This window comes from Bufo bufo, chromosome 4 (assembly GCF_905171765.1).
Source record: "Bufo bufo chromosome 4, aBufBuf1.1, whole genome shotgun sequence".
NCBI classification, from domain to species: domain Eukaryota; kingdom Metazoa; phylum Chordata; class Amphibia; order Anura; family Bufonidae; genus Bufo; species Bufo bufo.
Genome location: NC_053392.1, coordinates 130836306 through 130851620, shown reverse-complemented (window position 1 = coordinate 130851620; position 15315 = coordinate 130836306). Strand labels below are relative to the sequence as shown.

Here is a 15315-nt window from a genome sequence, read left to right as displayed (position 1 = left end):
CTGACAGTAATGTGAACGCGGGCTTGGACAGTAGTGCCATATAGTACATTATACCTACTAATGTCACCCCTTGTGTACATGTTGTTTTGTAAGCACCTCCCAGGTTATAAAACAGTAATAATGTGTAATGTAGCACCAATGTACCTACAGTTCATGGGTGGGTGAGGGGTGGGAGGGGCCAGGGATGGGTAGACAGAGGGGCTTGGGAAGGACCATGGGGGCCCAATTCAGATTCCTGCTAGGGGGCCCAAATAATTCTATGTATGCCCCTGCAGAAATAGCTGTCAATCACTGATAGGACCGTCTCCTGGACTTCAAAACCCAGAATGAGCCGGAATTTAAATGAATAAATGACAAGTTATTATGATTTTTTTCCCATAAAGTATATATCAGTCTGCTCAGCTCCTCCTGCTCTATAACATGCTGCCTGCAGATTACACTGGTAACAGGTTCCCTTTAAAGAGGTTGTCTCGTGAAGACAATATCTGATCATATAGCCTATTAGGGCTTATGTGTATCATATAGGGCAGGGATACCCAACCTGCGGCCCTCCAGCTGTTGCAAAACTACAATTCCCAGAATGCTTGGACAGCCTACAGCTATTAGGGCATGCTGGGTGTTGTAGTTTTGCAACAGCTGGAGGGGCACAGGTTGAGCATCCCTGATATAGGGGTATCTCCCGCTGAAGACCCCCCCTCTGTAACTTCAACTCCAATGGTGGTGGACCTGGCTCGCCCATGCACTGCATGGTGCGCCATCCATTTGAATACTTATCTAATACTATACACTATCGGGCCAGATGCTGCTCCCCACCACAACTGATCCTGGGGGTTTTCTTTTAAAATGGGCCATGTTTATGAGTCAACGTCTTAAATAACTGATGCCATTCCTCTGATTTATGTTCGGTGGGGGTGCCTTCTTCCTTCACATGGCTACATCACTATGGGGGAATGAAGGGCAACGAGTTCATATCTCCAGCTTCTGAAGATGGAACAGACTGCCTCAATATCAGTCAGACACCATACTCTGATATAAGAATCAGACATCTTGCTGCCATGAAGGAGTTAATCAGCTTGCTATTACAGTACCAGCCAAAGCTTTCTTCATAATAGAACCAGCTACAACAGCGCCCCTATTGCAGAGGGAGCCTGTAAGGCCTAGTGTAAAAACTTAATTTACCCATATTACCCAAAACTAAAACTAAACTCTGAAGAGGTGCATGGAGATTTTGGCTCAGAAGCCAGCAGAATTGTAAATGCAGCAAACATGTGCTTTAAAAAGCATCAGTCAGCAGAATCAACCCTATAAATCAAGGGACGCTGCCAAATAGGGTTGGTTCTGCTGACTAAAATGATACCTCATTGATGAAACCACATTGGGGGTCATTTACTGTCCAGAAATACGCCTCTATTAGGCTTATTTCTGGCGCAGATAGCGGCGCAAAGGTTATTTGCACTGCAATCTGGGACTTTTCCCCGCTCACGCCAGATCTATAAAAGTGGGTGTGGGGGGTGAATGGGATGGACCGGCGCCTCTTCATAACGTCAGCAGATCTATCGCCAGCTATAGCGGTTATTAGGAACTGCGCCTAAAACTCCTCTGGAGCGCTACAACCAATTTTCACAAGGGAGATCTCATTTTAATCAGCAGCATCAATGCTACCCAACAGTGTACCTGGTTTACTAGGGTTGATCATGCTGTCAGAATAAGGTAAATTATTGTGAAAGTACTAAGTTACACATTTTTTTTACTGCTTTATTGTGCAAGGCATTGTTTTGTCTAATTTGTGTCATTTGCATTTTCTTTTAATTAGTTCACAAATACATTTTAAACTACTACATCAAATTGTAGGTTAAAGTGGATTCTTTGGGCATATCTCAAAAGACTCACCTGAAAGTAGATGTGGAAACTGGAAAACTTATCATCAAGAAGGCAAAAGATGGGCCAGATGATAAATACCACGCCAGCAGGAAAAGTATGTCTCTTTCTGTATAGAAAACTACTGGCTAATAAATGACACAAAGAGAATTAATACAAACTAAAATAAATACAATTTAGAAAAATAAAATAATAAATCTAGACTGCAATAAATACAATTTAGAAAAATATAATAATATGTCTAATATATAAAGCTGAGTGTATGTGTGTGTATGTATGTCCGCTAAAAGAATTCGCACCGTCGCATTTACAATCACTAAATTTGGCACACAGGTACATCAGGTGTCCAGGAAGGTTTTAGACCAGGTCTCTAGGACGTACCATTCCTGAGATATTCCCAAAAAATGCATTAGCCAAAAGAAGCTTGGTCACATGACCCTTATCAGCCAATTGAAGTTCGCAGGCCAGTCTACACACACACACACACACACACACACAGCTTTACACCAGTTTTCCATAACAACCCAGCCATTTTTCTTCACTGCTGTAGGTGAGCTTTAAAGGAAATCTGTCACCAGGATAATCACTATTGAAGTAAAGCCATGGCCTAATAGCACTTAGTACCTTATTTCCAGATCTGCCTTTGTTCCAGCAATAGATGTTTTTATCCTCTGAAAATCCAGTTTATTTGGTATGTAAATGAGCCAGTAAGGTGCCCAGAGGGGCGTCACTCTTGCAGGAAGGAGCCCAGACACGCCCCCTGCCACAATGTGTCCACCCTCAAAAGACGAACTTAAAACCACGCCCCATGTCCCGCTAAGCCACGCCCCTGATCCGGTTAGGCTCACACTCCTCAACCGACGGGGATTGAAAAAATGAATGTAAAAATCAACTTCTGTCAGCTGCAGGGGTGGGAGGGACGGTGACTTTCTCCCTGCAGCTCAAACTCAGAAAGCTGCTGTCTGAGAGTGAGCTGTTCAAAATAACATCCCTGTGTCCGTCCAGATCCTGCGCCAGACGGAAGACAGGGAGTCTGAAAGCCGGACTGTCCAGCCTAAAACTGGACCTCTGGCCACCCTAGGGGCAGGCTGCTGTGGAGGTCACAGTTAAGGGGATGGTCCGCTATGGAGATCAGTGTTAAGGGGCAGATTGCTGTAAAGGCCACTGTTAAGGGAGGTCACTGTCAAGAGGGTGGTGTGCTGTGAAACTCACTGTTTAAGGGGAAGGCTGCTGTAAAGGTCAAAGTTAAGGGGGTGGACTGCTGTGGAGGTCCAATTTTAAGGGACGGGGCACTGTGGGGGGGTCAGTGTTAAGGGGTGGGGGGCTGTGGAGGTCACTGTTTTTGGGGCGGGGTACTGTAGATGTCACTGTTATAGTGGATAGTGTTGATATATTTTAACGACACACACAAGCATTAAATTAAATAGATTAAATATAGCCGAGCGAAGCCAGGTCCTTCAGCTATTATAATAATAAATCTAGACTGCAAGATTTTTATGGCTGCGAGCAAACTGATTTTTCATGTAGTTAGCTAATCCTTGACCATTGCTAGTAACTTGCATTTGCTGTGCCTATTACAAACACAACTCTATGCATACACAGTACTGTATATTAATATGTTCAAATTACTGACGGATGCGGAGCTGAAACGCCGCGCCTTAGGCGCAAAGGAGAGCGATTCTATCAGGTTATCAAACATGATTTTACTGTATTTATAAGGTGGACAGGGGGTATACTTATATGTTTTTAATACACATTAGAAGACCTATGCTAGCATATATATAGATAATTATGCTTATTGGGCCTGACAGTGTCCCTTTAAAGTTAAAGTTACTGTCTGCAGGATACCGATTACAGTTTATAAATGTAAACTACTGTGAGCGGCAGGTAGGGGGATCTATGGATGACGGCACTGTTATAGGGAGGGGGATCCGTGGAGGACACTGTTATGGGGGGGGGTCTGTGTATGACACTAATGGGGGGATCTGTGGATGACACTGTTATGGAGGGGGATCTGTGCACTGTTATGGGGAAGAGGATCTGTGGATGACACTTATGGGGGATCTGTGGATGACACTGTTATGGAGGGGGATCTGTGGATGACACATAGCATAGGATGCTATATACGGTATGTGTCTTCCACAGATCCCCCATAACAGTGTGTCTTCCACAGATCCCCCATACCAGTGTGTCTTCCACAGATCCCCCATAACAGTGTGCCATCCACAGATCCCCCATAACAGTGTGCCATCCACAGATCCCCCATAACAGTGTGCCATCCACAGATCCCCCATAACAGTGTGCCATCCACAGATCCCCCATAACAGTGTGCCATCCACAGATCCCCCATAACGTGTAACTGCCATTTAATAATTTTTTTTGCTAAAGTGTAGGGCAAGTGATAGGTAACATTTTTAGAATATAGTTTATTTAGCCAAAACGTTTAATTTTAGTAGAAAACTGTGTCTGAAATGGCCCTTAGCAGCGCTCTCTGAAATGAGCGTTGCTAAGGGCCACCCGTCTTCTATTTGAAAAGGGGAGACGGGCTGTGCGGAAGCTGTGCTTCTGCCTCCCGTGCTTCCCCGGTGGCCACAGGCGTCTTAAAATCTAATGCTCGGGTACACTAACTAACCTGCCTTCCCTGCGATAATCACTCAAGAAGACGGATGGACCTTAGCATTTCAGGGGGCCCAAGGAAATTCTTGCCCAGGGTCCAATCAATATTAAAGACGGCCCTGTTTGTCAGCATGGAGAAGGCTGCGGCACTACTGCGCTTGTGCCTTCTCAAGCAAAGGTCCCGGGTGTCAGACCGCTACTGAACAGATACTGATGACCTATGCAAAGGATGGGTCATCGGTCAAAATATCTAGGAAAACCCTTTTAAGGCTGATAAAGACTTTACTGTAGTGAAAAAGACATTGCTAATACACCCTTTCACACAGTCCTGGCCAGCTGCATCTTAGTCCTTTACCCCTTAGCTGGGAAGTTTGCAAGAACCTGATTGCCAGCCTTAGATTCTGCGTAGAGAGAGACTTAGCGGGAAGGAGTACTACAATCCCGATCCTTGCTTATATCCATACATCACCTTTTGGAGGTACTACAGACCCCATTCTACACTTTAGTAAAGAGAGACATGTACAGTATTTTCTATGACTGGCTTGGTTACTGACTCCAGCAGAATTTGTCGGACACTGCACCTGCATCCTCTGCCTTGCATGCTTACAAAACACTTATCACCAAGAGCACCCCAACTACCATCAGACAGGAACCCCAACATCAGGGTGTGCCCCGAGGGAAGAAAAAGTGAGCCCTCCTATCACTGCCCTGCCCCTAGGGAGCGAACATATGCCAAAGGAACACACATTTGGCTACTGAAGTCTATTGGCATGGTAAACTTACACAAATTCTCATGTGTACTTACATTTTAAAGTATCTTCTTAAAATGATTATTACTATAGCATGAAGGTAGTTCATAAACCCTCAAGGTCAGGAAATTTTGCACTTATTCTTGACTTCTTTGCTTTTCCCCAGTTCTGCAACTGATCAAGTCCCAAAAGTTGCCAAATAAACTGGTAATTGTCCTTGAAACAGAAAAGGAAAAAATACAACGTAAGGAATATATTTTTGCAGATTCCAAGGTATGAAAATGTTGCAAAACTTTGAGTATGAGCCCATATCTACTTCATATTTGTGGTTTGCAGCTACAAAAACAATGACTATTTTTATTAGGCTACATGCACACGACTGTATGTGTTTTACAGTCCGCAAATTGTGGATCTGCAAAAAAAAACGGATGACATCCATATGCCATCCGTTTTTTTTTGGGCGGATCCATTGTAACTGCGTAAAACGGACAAGAATAGGACATGTTCTATTTTTTTTGTGGGGTTATGGAACGGACATACTGATGCGGACAGCACACGGTGTGCTGTCCGCATTTTTTGCGGACCTATTGAAATGAATGGGTCTGCATCCTTTCCGCAAAAAAAGCGAAACGGACACGGAAACAAAATACATTTGTGTGCATGAGGCCTAATGGTGATGGTCATTTTAAGCGGATGTTTCCTTATCATTAGTTCAGTGTATGAAAGTCTGTTCCTCTGCATTCTCTGGGTGTATAATGTAGTGTAAAAGGGAGGCACTACTCACCCTGTCGGTGGTGTGACACAGGTTATGGCTTTATGGCTGAATGTTTAGCATTCCACCTCCGTTTTGCACTACATGCATCAGGGCTCTTTCACATGAGCGGATCCCGTGCGGGTAATCCAGTGCGTGAAAGAGAGCCAAGCCCCGTTCTGGACAGCAGAGATACGGAGCAGTAACATGATTGATAATGCTCCGTGCCTCTCTCTGACCTTTTTACTAAAAAATCACAATGACAACTTTATCTCACTGTGATTTTGTAGTAAAAAGATCACTGAGAGGCACGGAGCATTATCAATCATGTTAATGCTCCGTGTCTCTGCTGTCCGGAGCGGGGCTTGGCTCTTTCTCGCAGCGGATTACCCGCACAGCATCCACTTGTGTGAAAGAGCTCTCATAGTTCGAGGACTCGGTTACAGATTTTAAACTGGGGTCTGGCCATGGTAGGACTAGGTTTCCTTCATCCCACCAGTGGAAATTATTCTCGGGTCCTAATAAAGTCTAATAGGTTTAGATTCAAAGAAATAGTACAGGGGTGGCCAACCCGTGGCTCTTGAGCCGCATGCGGCTCTTTGCTTCTTCAAGTGCAGCTCTAGCTGTGGAGCCGGGAAGCAGTCAGGCGGCTCACTCTCCACCACATGCTCAGATCTCTTTTCCTGATCGGGCACTGTTGCTACTTTGCAGCTCTAGCTCACTCTCCACTATGTCCTGATGCACACACTGTGAGAACGTACGTGGAGATACGCACTATGACCTGACGTTGTGCTCATCAGGTAACAGTGGAGAGCATGTCAGACCTGCAGAGTAGCAGGTGCCCAAGCAGGAGCCCAGTGCCTGATCAGGAGAGGGAAGAGATTTAGTTTTAATTATAGAACTGAGCATGGGGGTCTGATCTAAGCATGGGAGGTCCTGATCTGGGCAATGGGGGTCTGATCTGATCATGTGGGGGGTCCTGATCTGAGCAATGGGGGTCTGGGGGGGAGATCTGAGCATGGGGGTTCAGATCTGAGCATGGGGGGGGGGGCAGATCTGAGCCCTGAGGGTCTGACACTGGGAGTCTAATTTGTGTTGTCTGATCCGAGCATTGGGGATCTTATTTTGGAGGTCTGATAAGGTTTGGGGATCTTATTTTAGGTCAGATGAGGATTGGGGATCTGATTCAGGAGTCTGATCTAAGGTCTTATGAAAAATATATTTTTCCTTTTTTTTCTCTGCAAATGAAAAATAAGAAAAAAATATTTTTATCAGACCTCAGATCAGATGAAAAATATTTTTGGTTTGTTAATTTTCTTTGTTAAAACCTAGGTGCATCTTGTAGGGCAAAAAATACAGTGACTCGTGTGTAAATGTATAGCTTGTGGCTCCTTGTAGTTATACGTTTTGTTTTTGTTTTTGTTTGGCTCTTTGTGTCTGTAAGGTTGGCCACCCCTGAAATAGTAGATAGTAGCAATTTATTGTCTCCAAAGTTAGCTCCAAATGTTTTCTCCTGGACCTTTGAGGCCCACCATGGTACAAGAGCCTGGGCTCATTAGAGAATCCCCTGGTACTCTGTTCGGCCAAGATACTTCAAGTTCCATCTCTGCAGAAAGTATAGAGGCCATAGTCAGTATCTCTTTCTCACAGCTTCTGTACATATGTGTTCACATCTAGTTTGTCTACATGTAGTATACACCAATATCTACCTCTGACATGTTCATAGGTTCTCATTCACCCAGTGTCAAGAGTGTCCATAACTTTTTATTTCCACTGAATAGGAAATATTTTTGTATAACCCGTTCCTGTGCAGTGGAACATAGTAAAAATGAATAGATAATGTGCCATGTGGTATAGTAAAAAAAATGAGTCTATGGGTGATGGATTGTGATCTATGGGTGATGATTTATGGGTAATATATGCCTCTGCAGTGGGGTACATTGGAGCTTTCTGTCAGCGGTTTATGTCAAGATCCTCCCAACATATCTAATGGAGAAATCTATGGCACACCAAAAAAATTTAAGTGATGCTTTAATACAGGCATGCTCAACCTGCGGCCCTCCAGCTGTTGCAAAACTACAACTCCCAGCATGCCTGGACAGCCTACAGTTATCGGCCTACAGCAGGGCATTGTGGGAGTTGTAGTTTTACAACAGCTGGAGAGCCGCTGGTTGATCATCCCTGCTTTAATACATAACGTGTAGTTTTACACCATTTTGTGTTAAATTCTATCCAGATTATATATCAACGTCACTGGCCATGAGAATAGTCCCAACGTTTCGGTCGGATGACTACCTTTATCAAGAGATCTGTGGCCTTTGGTATAGAACTATAACAAAGGCACAAAGGCCACAGATCCCTTGATAAAGGTCGTCATCTGACCAAAACGTTGGGACTATTCTCATGGCCAGTCACGTTGATATATAATCTGGATAGAATTTAACACAAAATGGTGTAAAACTACACGTTATGTATCTACACGTTACGTATTAAAGCATCACTTTAAAAATTCTGGTGTGCCATAGATTTCTCCATTGGATTAGACTGACATTTTGTCCTCTACAAGGACCCACCATTGAAGATGTGCAGGTCTCATCCTCCTTCTGTATCGTGATCCTCCCAACATATACCTCTATATATGTAGATGTGAAAAGAGCCAATTGTTGTTAGTTTCCGCACTCTGACTACCCAAATACAATAATTGCTTTCACTGCATAAGGTTAAATATACTCATATTCCTCTGAACTGAACATCTCAGAGGAGGTATAGGGAAACATGGCCATCAGGGTTTTTTCTTCTGGGGTTTTCCATACAGAAGTGTTGTTATCAGTAGAAGGCCTACAATATACTGTAGCTCTATATGATTATTATGGATGGTATGGTCCATGACTGGTGGCATTGTCCTCAGCCTCTCCTCTTACACTCCTCTGCTACTCAAGTTACTGCTTACTTGAATTCTTTTTAATCCTTTTTCCATCTCTGATTTCCTCAAGTACATTGGATTAAGCATGTCAACTAGAATTACAACCCGGACACCTTACAGTGCAGTATAACTCTATGAGGAACGTACAGCACTAGTGTTTGAAGTCAATGTCAATTTTAGTGGCAAATAAGGCTATAATTTTAGGGGTGTTTTCTTAGGTTTGCAAAAAAGAGAATGCATAAATGTAATAGAATACAATAACCCTTAAAGGGAATCTGTCACCATATTCCAGCATCTAAATCTAAATGACTTTGTAGATGTGCACTTAGCAGCTGAATGCAATGCAGTTTGCTCCATCTTGATCGGTGGTCCCATTCATGAGAGATTTGCATTTTTATTTTATGCAAATGAGCCCCTTTGTGCAATGAGGGCCTTGCCATTACACTTAAAGCTCAGCTCCCTTTCTCTGCTGGCCATGCCCCCCACTTTGAGTGACAGAGCCAGACATTGTAGATGTTATCAGCCTTGCCCTGAACTCTTGCACCTGCATGGGCGCACGCGCAGGACAAATCTGTAGCTTGCTGTGCAGAAGAATTATGTACTGCACATGCACCTATGAAGTTACTCTGAACCCGAAAGAAGTAAACCTCATCGGTCCACGTGCAATACAGAATCGCTCCGTCCAGCAAGCTACTGGCCTTTACTGCGTGTGTGCCGATCACAGAGGCAAATGCACAGGTGCAAGAGTTCAGGGCTAGGCTGATTACATGTCACTCAAACCGGGGGCACAGCCAGCAGGAAAAGTGAGCTGAGCTTTAGATGCAAGAAGTGCAACAGCAACACCCTCATTGTACCAAGGGGATCATTTGCATAAAATAAAAACACAACAATCTCGGGAATGGGTCCATCGATCAAGATGGGGCAAAGTGCGTTGGATTTAGCCAAGCACACTTCTTTAAAATCATTTGGATTTATATGCAGGTATGTGGTGACAGATTCCCTTTAATAACCCTGTATGTAATGTTTTTGCCATTGTATTATGTATAACGGAATTTTAGGACGGAATGCAAAGGCTTCTGTTTTGCATTCCGTCCTAAAATTCCATTATATTCCATTATAACTCTGTTATAACGGAATTCCGTAATGCTAATGCGAACCCTCTCTAGTGTGTATGAACGGTTTAATGTTCTTTATTACTTTAATTAGTATTCACTAGATAAACTATTTAGGGTAATGCAATTTACCTCTGTCTGGTACCATATAGAAACGGGAAGGATTCTGCCAGCTTCTCCAGCAGATGAAGAACAAACATTCTGATCAGCTGGAGCCTGACATGTTGAGTATCTTCACAGGGACGTGGAACATGGGTCAGTTTTGATCTTGTCTTTACTGAATGTACTAAACTATAAATTGGTTAAATGCTGATCTGTTGTGGCACTTGTAACAGGGGATGCTCCTCCACCAAAGAAAATTACCTCCTGGTTCCTCTGCAAAGGGCAAGGCAAGACACGCGACGAGACAGCCGATTACATAGAACATGATATTTATGTGATCGGTACACAGGAAGATCCTCTGAATGAGAAAGAGTGGGTGGAAATATTGCTTCGCTCTCTAAATGAAATCACTAATGTGGAATACAAATTGGTAATTATTTCAGCAACCAAAACCGCTTACCTATGTGATGACGAAATATGATACAGTGCAAATGCTATGAATTAATACATTGTACATATCATTTAAACTTAGATTACAATCCAGACCCTCTGGAACATACGAATTGTGATCCTGGCAAAGCAAGAACATGCTCACCGGATCAGCCACATTTGCACAAACAGCGTAAAGACAGGAATCGCCAACACGCTGGGTGAGAGAGGAGTGGGACTGGGCAACGTATTTCTGTACTGTATGTAGGGTCTGGTATACAATTCATTAAAGATACCCATACATATCATGGCCCTTTCACACAGGGAAGCTTATCGGGCCAGATGAACGTGTAGATGCTCGTTCATTGGGTGAAAGCATTACTGATGTGGACACCAAAATCATTGTTTCTGAGCAGCAGATTGTGCTGTGTAAACAGTGAATGTGTTTGGGGACAAGCAATCACTCTAACGAGCACTCGTTCCCATGCAAAGGAGATAATTGCTGCATGAAAATGCAACTCTCACCTCTTCTGATGAGCAGGAAATTATCAGGAATGAGCGGTTCTATCCTGATAATGGCATGCAGTCAGCCTGTGTAAAAGTCTGCCAAACCCGCTGATTTAGTTGGAACTGGCCAATTGTTTAAAGTGCATGAGCCTGTCCCCTGATGGTAGATGTTAGGGGTAACAAGGATTGGGTAAGTGGATTTTAATATGCCTGATCCTTTGTTTTTGTGGGAGATAAGCCAGTGCCAGTGATGTCTGCCAGCGGTTTATTCCCCTCATACGCTAAGGACTAATGCACACGACCGTATAAATTTTGCGGTCCGCAAATCGCGGATCCACAAAACATAGAAGCCGGCTTTCTGCATCCCACATTTTCCCCCTCCGAATGTCCCATCTTATGTTAAAAATGCCTATTTGTGCCTGCAAAACGGACAAGAATAGGCCGTGTTCTATCATTTTTGTGGGACGGCGGAACGGACATGGTATGCTGTCTGCATTTTTTGTGAAATGAATGGGTCCACATCCGATCTGCAAAAAATGCGAATTGGATGCAGGCCAAAAATACAGTGATGTCCATGGGGCCTAAACATGAATGGATAACATCTTTTCATTTTGCTAGCAAAGGTTACCATCACATACTGTATGTCACCCCATTATTGCTGGGGCTACTAGGTGATCTAGGCCACGGCACCTGTCAAGCAAACCAACGATTTTTTTGTAGCACGGCAGCCATTGAACTCAATGGGGTCACAACATGGCTTACAAGTTGTTGTTTTTAGTGATTCTCGGGTATATGCTATGGCAAGGTGTGAGAAGACACAAGTACTTTGAATGGTACGTGGTAGGTGAGGGTTTGCTACAGATTTTGCATTGTTATTCAGGAGCTTCAAGTATCCACCATTAACATTACTGACCACATATTCTTATATATAGGTAACAAAGGAGCAGTTGGTGCCTCATTTATGTTCAATGGGACATCATTTGGTTTCATTAACAGCCACCTTACTTCAGGGAGCGAAAAGAAACTCAGGTATTAAATGACTTCTTCTGTGTAGAAACATCCATACATGAGTGTATATTGGGTTGCTTATTTTAAAACATATGTTCATCATATAGCCAAACAGTACAAGTTCTTTGGACCTATCTAGGGCTCTTTTACACAGGACAATGATAGTCAATGCTCTTCCCCCTGACGCCCATCACCTGACAAATGACCAGATGCTTGCTTGCAGCGATCACATCACATGAGGCAGCAAAAATCATTGTCTGAAGGCAGCACATTGACTTGTGTTAATGGGCTGTACTACCGACAAATGAAAACTGTATGGCAAAGAATGATCGTACTGACGATCATTCGTCCCAGTTATCATGGTGATTGCTGCATGTAACAGGTGTCAATCGATCATCAATCTGCGCTCATTAATAGGCAGAAATCTCTCCATGTAGAAGGACCCTTAGTAACTGAAATCCATTTAAGCTGAGCTTAGCCGGCTCCATAGGTGTGCGCTGGCTGTGTTACCTAGCGGACACCCACACGCAGCAGCCGGGATTGGATATAACTCTAATCCCGGCTGTTTAACACCTCAAATGCCATGGTCTCATAAAAAAAAATAAAAGATTATCAAAAAGTCACATGGACACAAAAAATGGCATCAATAAAAAAAAAAAGCTTGCCCAGCAAAAAAATTAAGCCTTTACACAGCTTCGTCTGTAGAAAAATAAAAAAAGGCAATGGTTTGGAATATGGCAACACAAAGCAAATATTTTTTTTTTCTTTCTCATTTTTTAAAAGTAGTAAAATAGAACAAGTACTAAAAACCCCAAAACAAATATGAAATTGCCTTTTTATTTCCATTTCATCCCACAAATAATCATTTTACAGTTTCTCAATATATTATATGAACTACTAAATGGTTCCATTAAAAAGTACAACTTGTCTCATAAAAACAAGCCCTTAAAGGGGTTCTACAACTTTTTTTACTGATGATCTATCCTCTGGATAGATCATCAGCATCTGCTCGGCCGAGGTCCGACACCCGGGACCCCTGCTGATCAGCTGTTTGAGAAGCCAGCGGCACAGGCAGTAGCGCTGTGGCCTTCTCGTTGTTTATCTTAGGCCCAGTGACGTCAGGACTAGTATCACTGGCCTGGGCACGGCTAAGCCCCATTTAAGTGAACGTCTGATCAAACAGCTGATCAGCTATTTCAAAGTGGAAAAAAAGTTATGATTCTCTGAAGGCTGGGAGGGAAATACAAAAACATTTTTTGTATTTTGTTTAAAAATTTGCTTGGTACTTAAGGGATTAAGGGACACATTTTTGAGTCCTCTTTTGGCACACTGAGAAACCACAGAATGGGTGTAACTGCACTAACACAGTCATATTAGGGCCTGTTGGGTACCCTAATGTAAAGGTGCCTGTCTCAGTGATCAGTTTCTTTTAAAGGGAATCTGTCCGGTTATGTAATTTCTATCCTCATGCTCACTGGGCTCTAACAAAGCAATTTACTGTGTAATGCACCGCGAGGACTCCTGAGCTCATGCACATAATGGAGAGGACTCAGAGGAGTCCTTTCAATGCATTTTACTGCTGGTTTGTTGGTGCACAGTGTTGATAGGCAAGTGAGTATGAAAATAAAAATTCTATAAGCGGACTGAGAGGGAAGTGCAAAATAATGAGTTTTTGCATAAAGATGTACCCTATGTCTAGTTGTGTGTTGCAGAGCTGTGTGTTTGTAGCATAGCTGTATGTGTGCATGTAGCAAAGCTCTATTTGATGTGTGCATGTAGTAAACCTGTGAATGTGCATTGCAAATCACTACCAGACCGCTTATAATGGAATATCAATTTATTGCACAATTCCAAAATACATAAATAACATACATATTAAAAAAATGGTAAAACGAGGATACAAGTGCAGGGAAAATGGCAACACCTGGAGGGAGACCACAGCAGAAACAGTTCATACAGATGTCCATACGCTAAGTACCAATAATTAAAGTGCAAGTGCATAAGAAACATACAAAAGTCAATTAGACAAAGAACAGTTACCCAGGATGGCGCCAGCCCCGACGCGCGTTTCAACGTACCTTTGTCTGGGGGTCGTCATCACTGGGGGACACAGCTTAAATACACCAACCAGCCAATCGTCATCAATCTATGATGGAATTATCTAAAAAAAACTGTGGATCGTATAGGATTTCATATGCACCGCGTCCGAGGACACCGAGGAATCATGTGGTTGTGGCATATCACGTGATTGAATCACATGATCGCAACTGCGAACACGTGATGATGACGTCGGCATAGGATCGCGTCAAGACTATCGCGAGACCATGCTCCCGGCATCGATATTTGCATTGCGCATCTCAGCCCTAATAGCTGTTACAAATGAATCACGTAATGTATAAACCATATTACAATGAAACAGAGGAGGTATGTGGACACAGAAAAAGAACAAAAATGAAAGACAAGGCAGAGAAAGAAGGGGGCGGCCATCCAAGAGTAGAAAGAATAGATGCAAGATTGAAACTTATGTATATTTCATTAGGTGCTTAAATCCATGATAGCAAGTAGATTTAAATATGCTAAGTAATAATAAAATAATCACTGGAAAAAAATATTAATAATAGTATATATAACAAAATTGTATATATGAAATCAAAAGTACTAATAAATATGAAAAATAAAGAATAATGTGTCAAAAAACAATAATACATAAAATGAAAATAAGAAAAGATTGTTTCCAGCTTCAGCGTATAAAAGTTTTCTTTATTTCAGCTTGTAGTATAAAATCCGACACAAAATCACATGGAGAGACACGGACAGATTGTGACGCGTTTCGGGCTGTGGTATTGAGCCCTTCTTCAAGACAATACATCAGTGTACTAAAAACAAAAGCTTTATATACCACACAAATGGATATGCTCCTCCTTCTTCAATTACTGAATTGATTGGAGACTGTGTCCCAGACCCAGGTGCTACTAGATTAGGAGAACCTCCCAGGAGCATATGGGTGGGGACACAGTACTTCAAACAAAACTTTCACATACAAAGAAACCAATACATGTATATATATATATATATATATATATATATATACTGATGAACTACATATATTGCAAGGTTAAATCATGCTTTCTATTCAAACCCTTTGGTATGCAAGTGTCTAAAATGAACATCCAATATGTTTCCCTACTTAGAAGTTTTTGTTTGCGATCACCTCCTCTGACAGGTGTGGAGACCACCTCC

General features: G+C 42.6%; 1 protein-coding gene across 1 annotated transcript in view; it reads left to right on the top strand.

Moving 5' to 3' along the window:
• INPP5D (inositol polyphosphate-5-phosphatase D) overlaps positions 1–15315 on the top strand; it is a 227840-nt gene that overhangs the window by 143944 nt on the left and 68581 nt on the right. Inside the window, exons 9-14 of the mRNA XM_040427895.1 lie at positions 1852–1975; positions 5410–5516; positions 10182–10284; positions 10365–10561; positions 10664–10781; positions 12000–12096. Coding sequence (XP_040283829.1) covers positions 1852–1975; positions 5410–5516; positions 10182–10284; positions 10365–10561; positions 10664–10781; positions 12000–12096 — 746 coding nt within the window. The remainder of the gene's footprint in view (positions 1–1851; positions 1976–5409; positions 5517–10181; positions 10285–10364; positions 10562–10663; positions 10782–11999; positions 12097–15315) is intronic.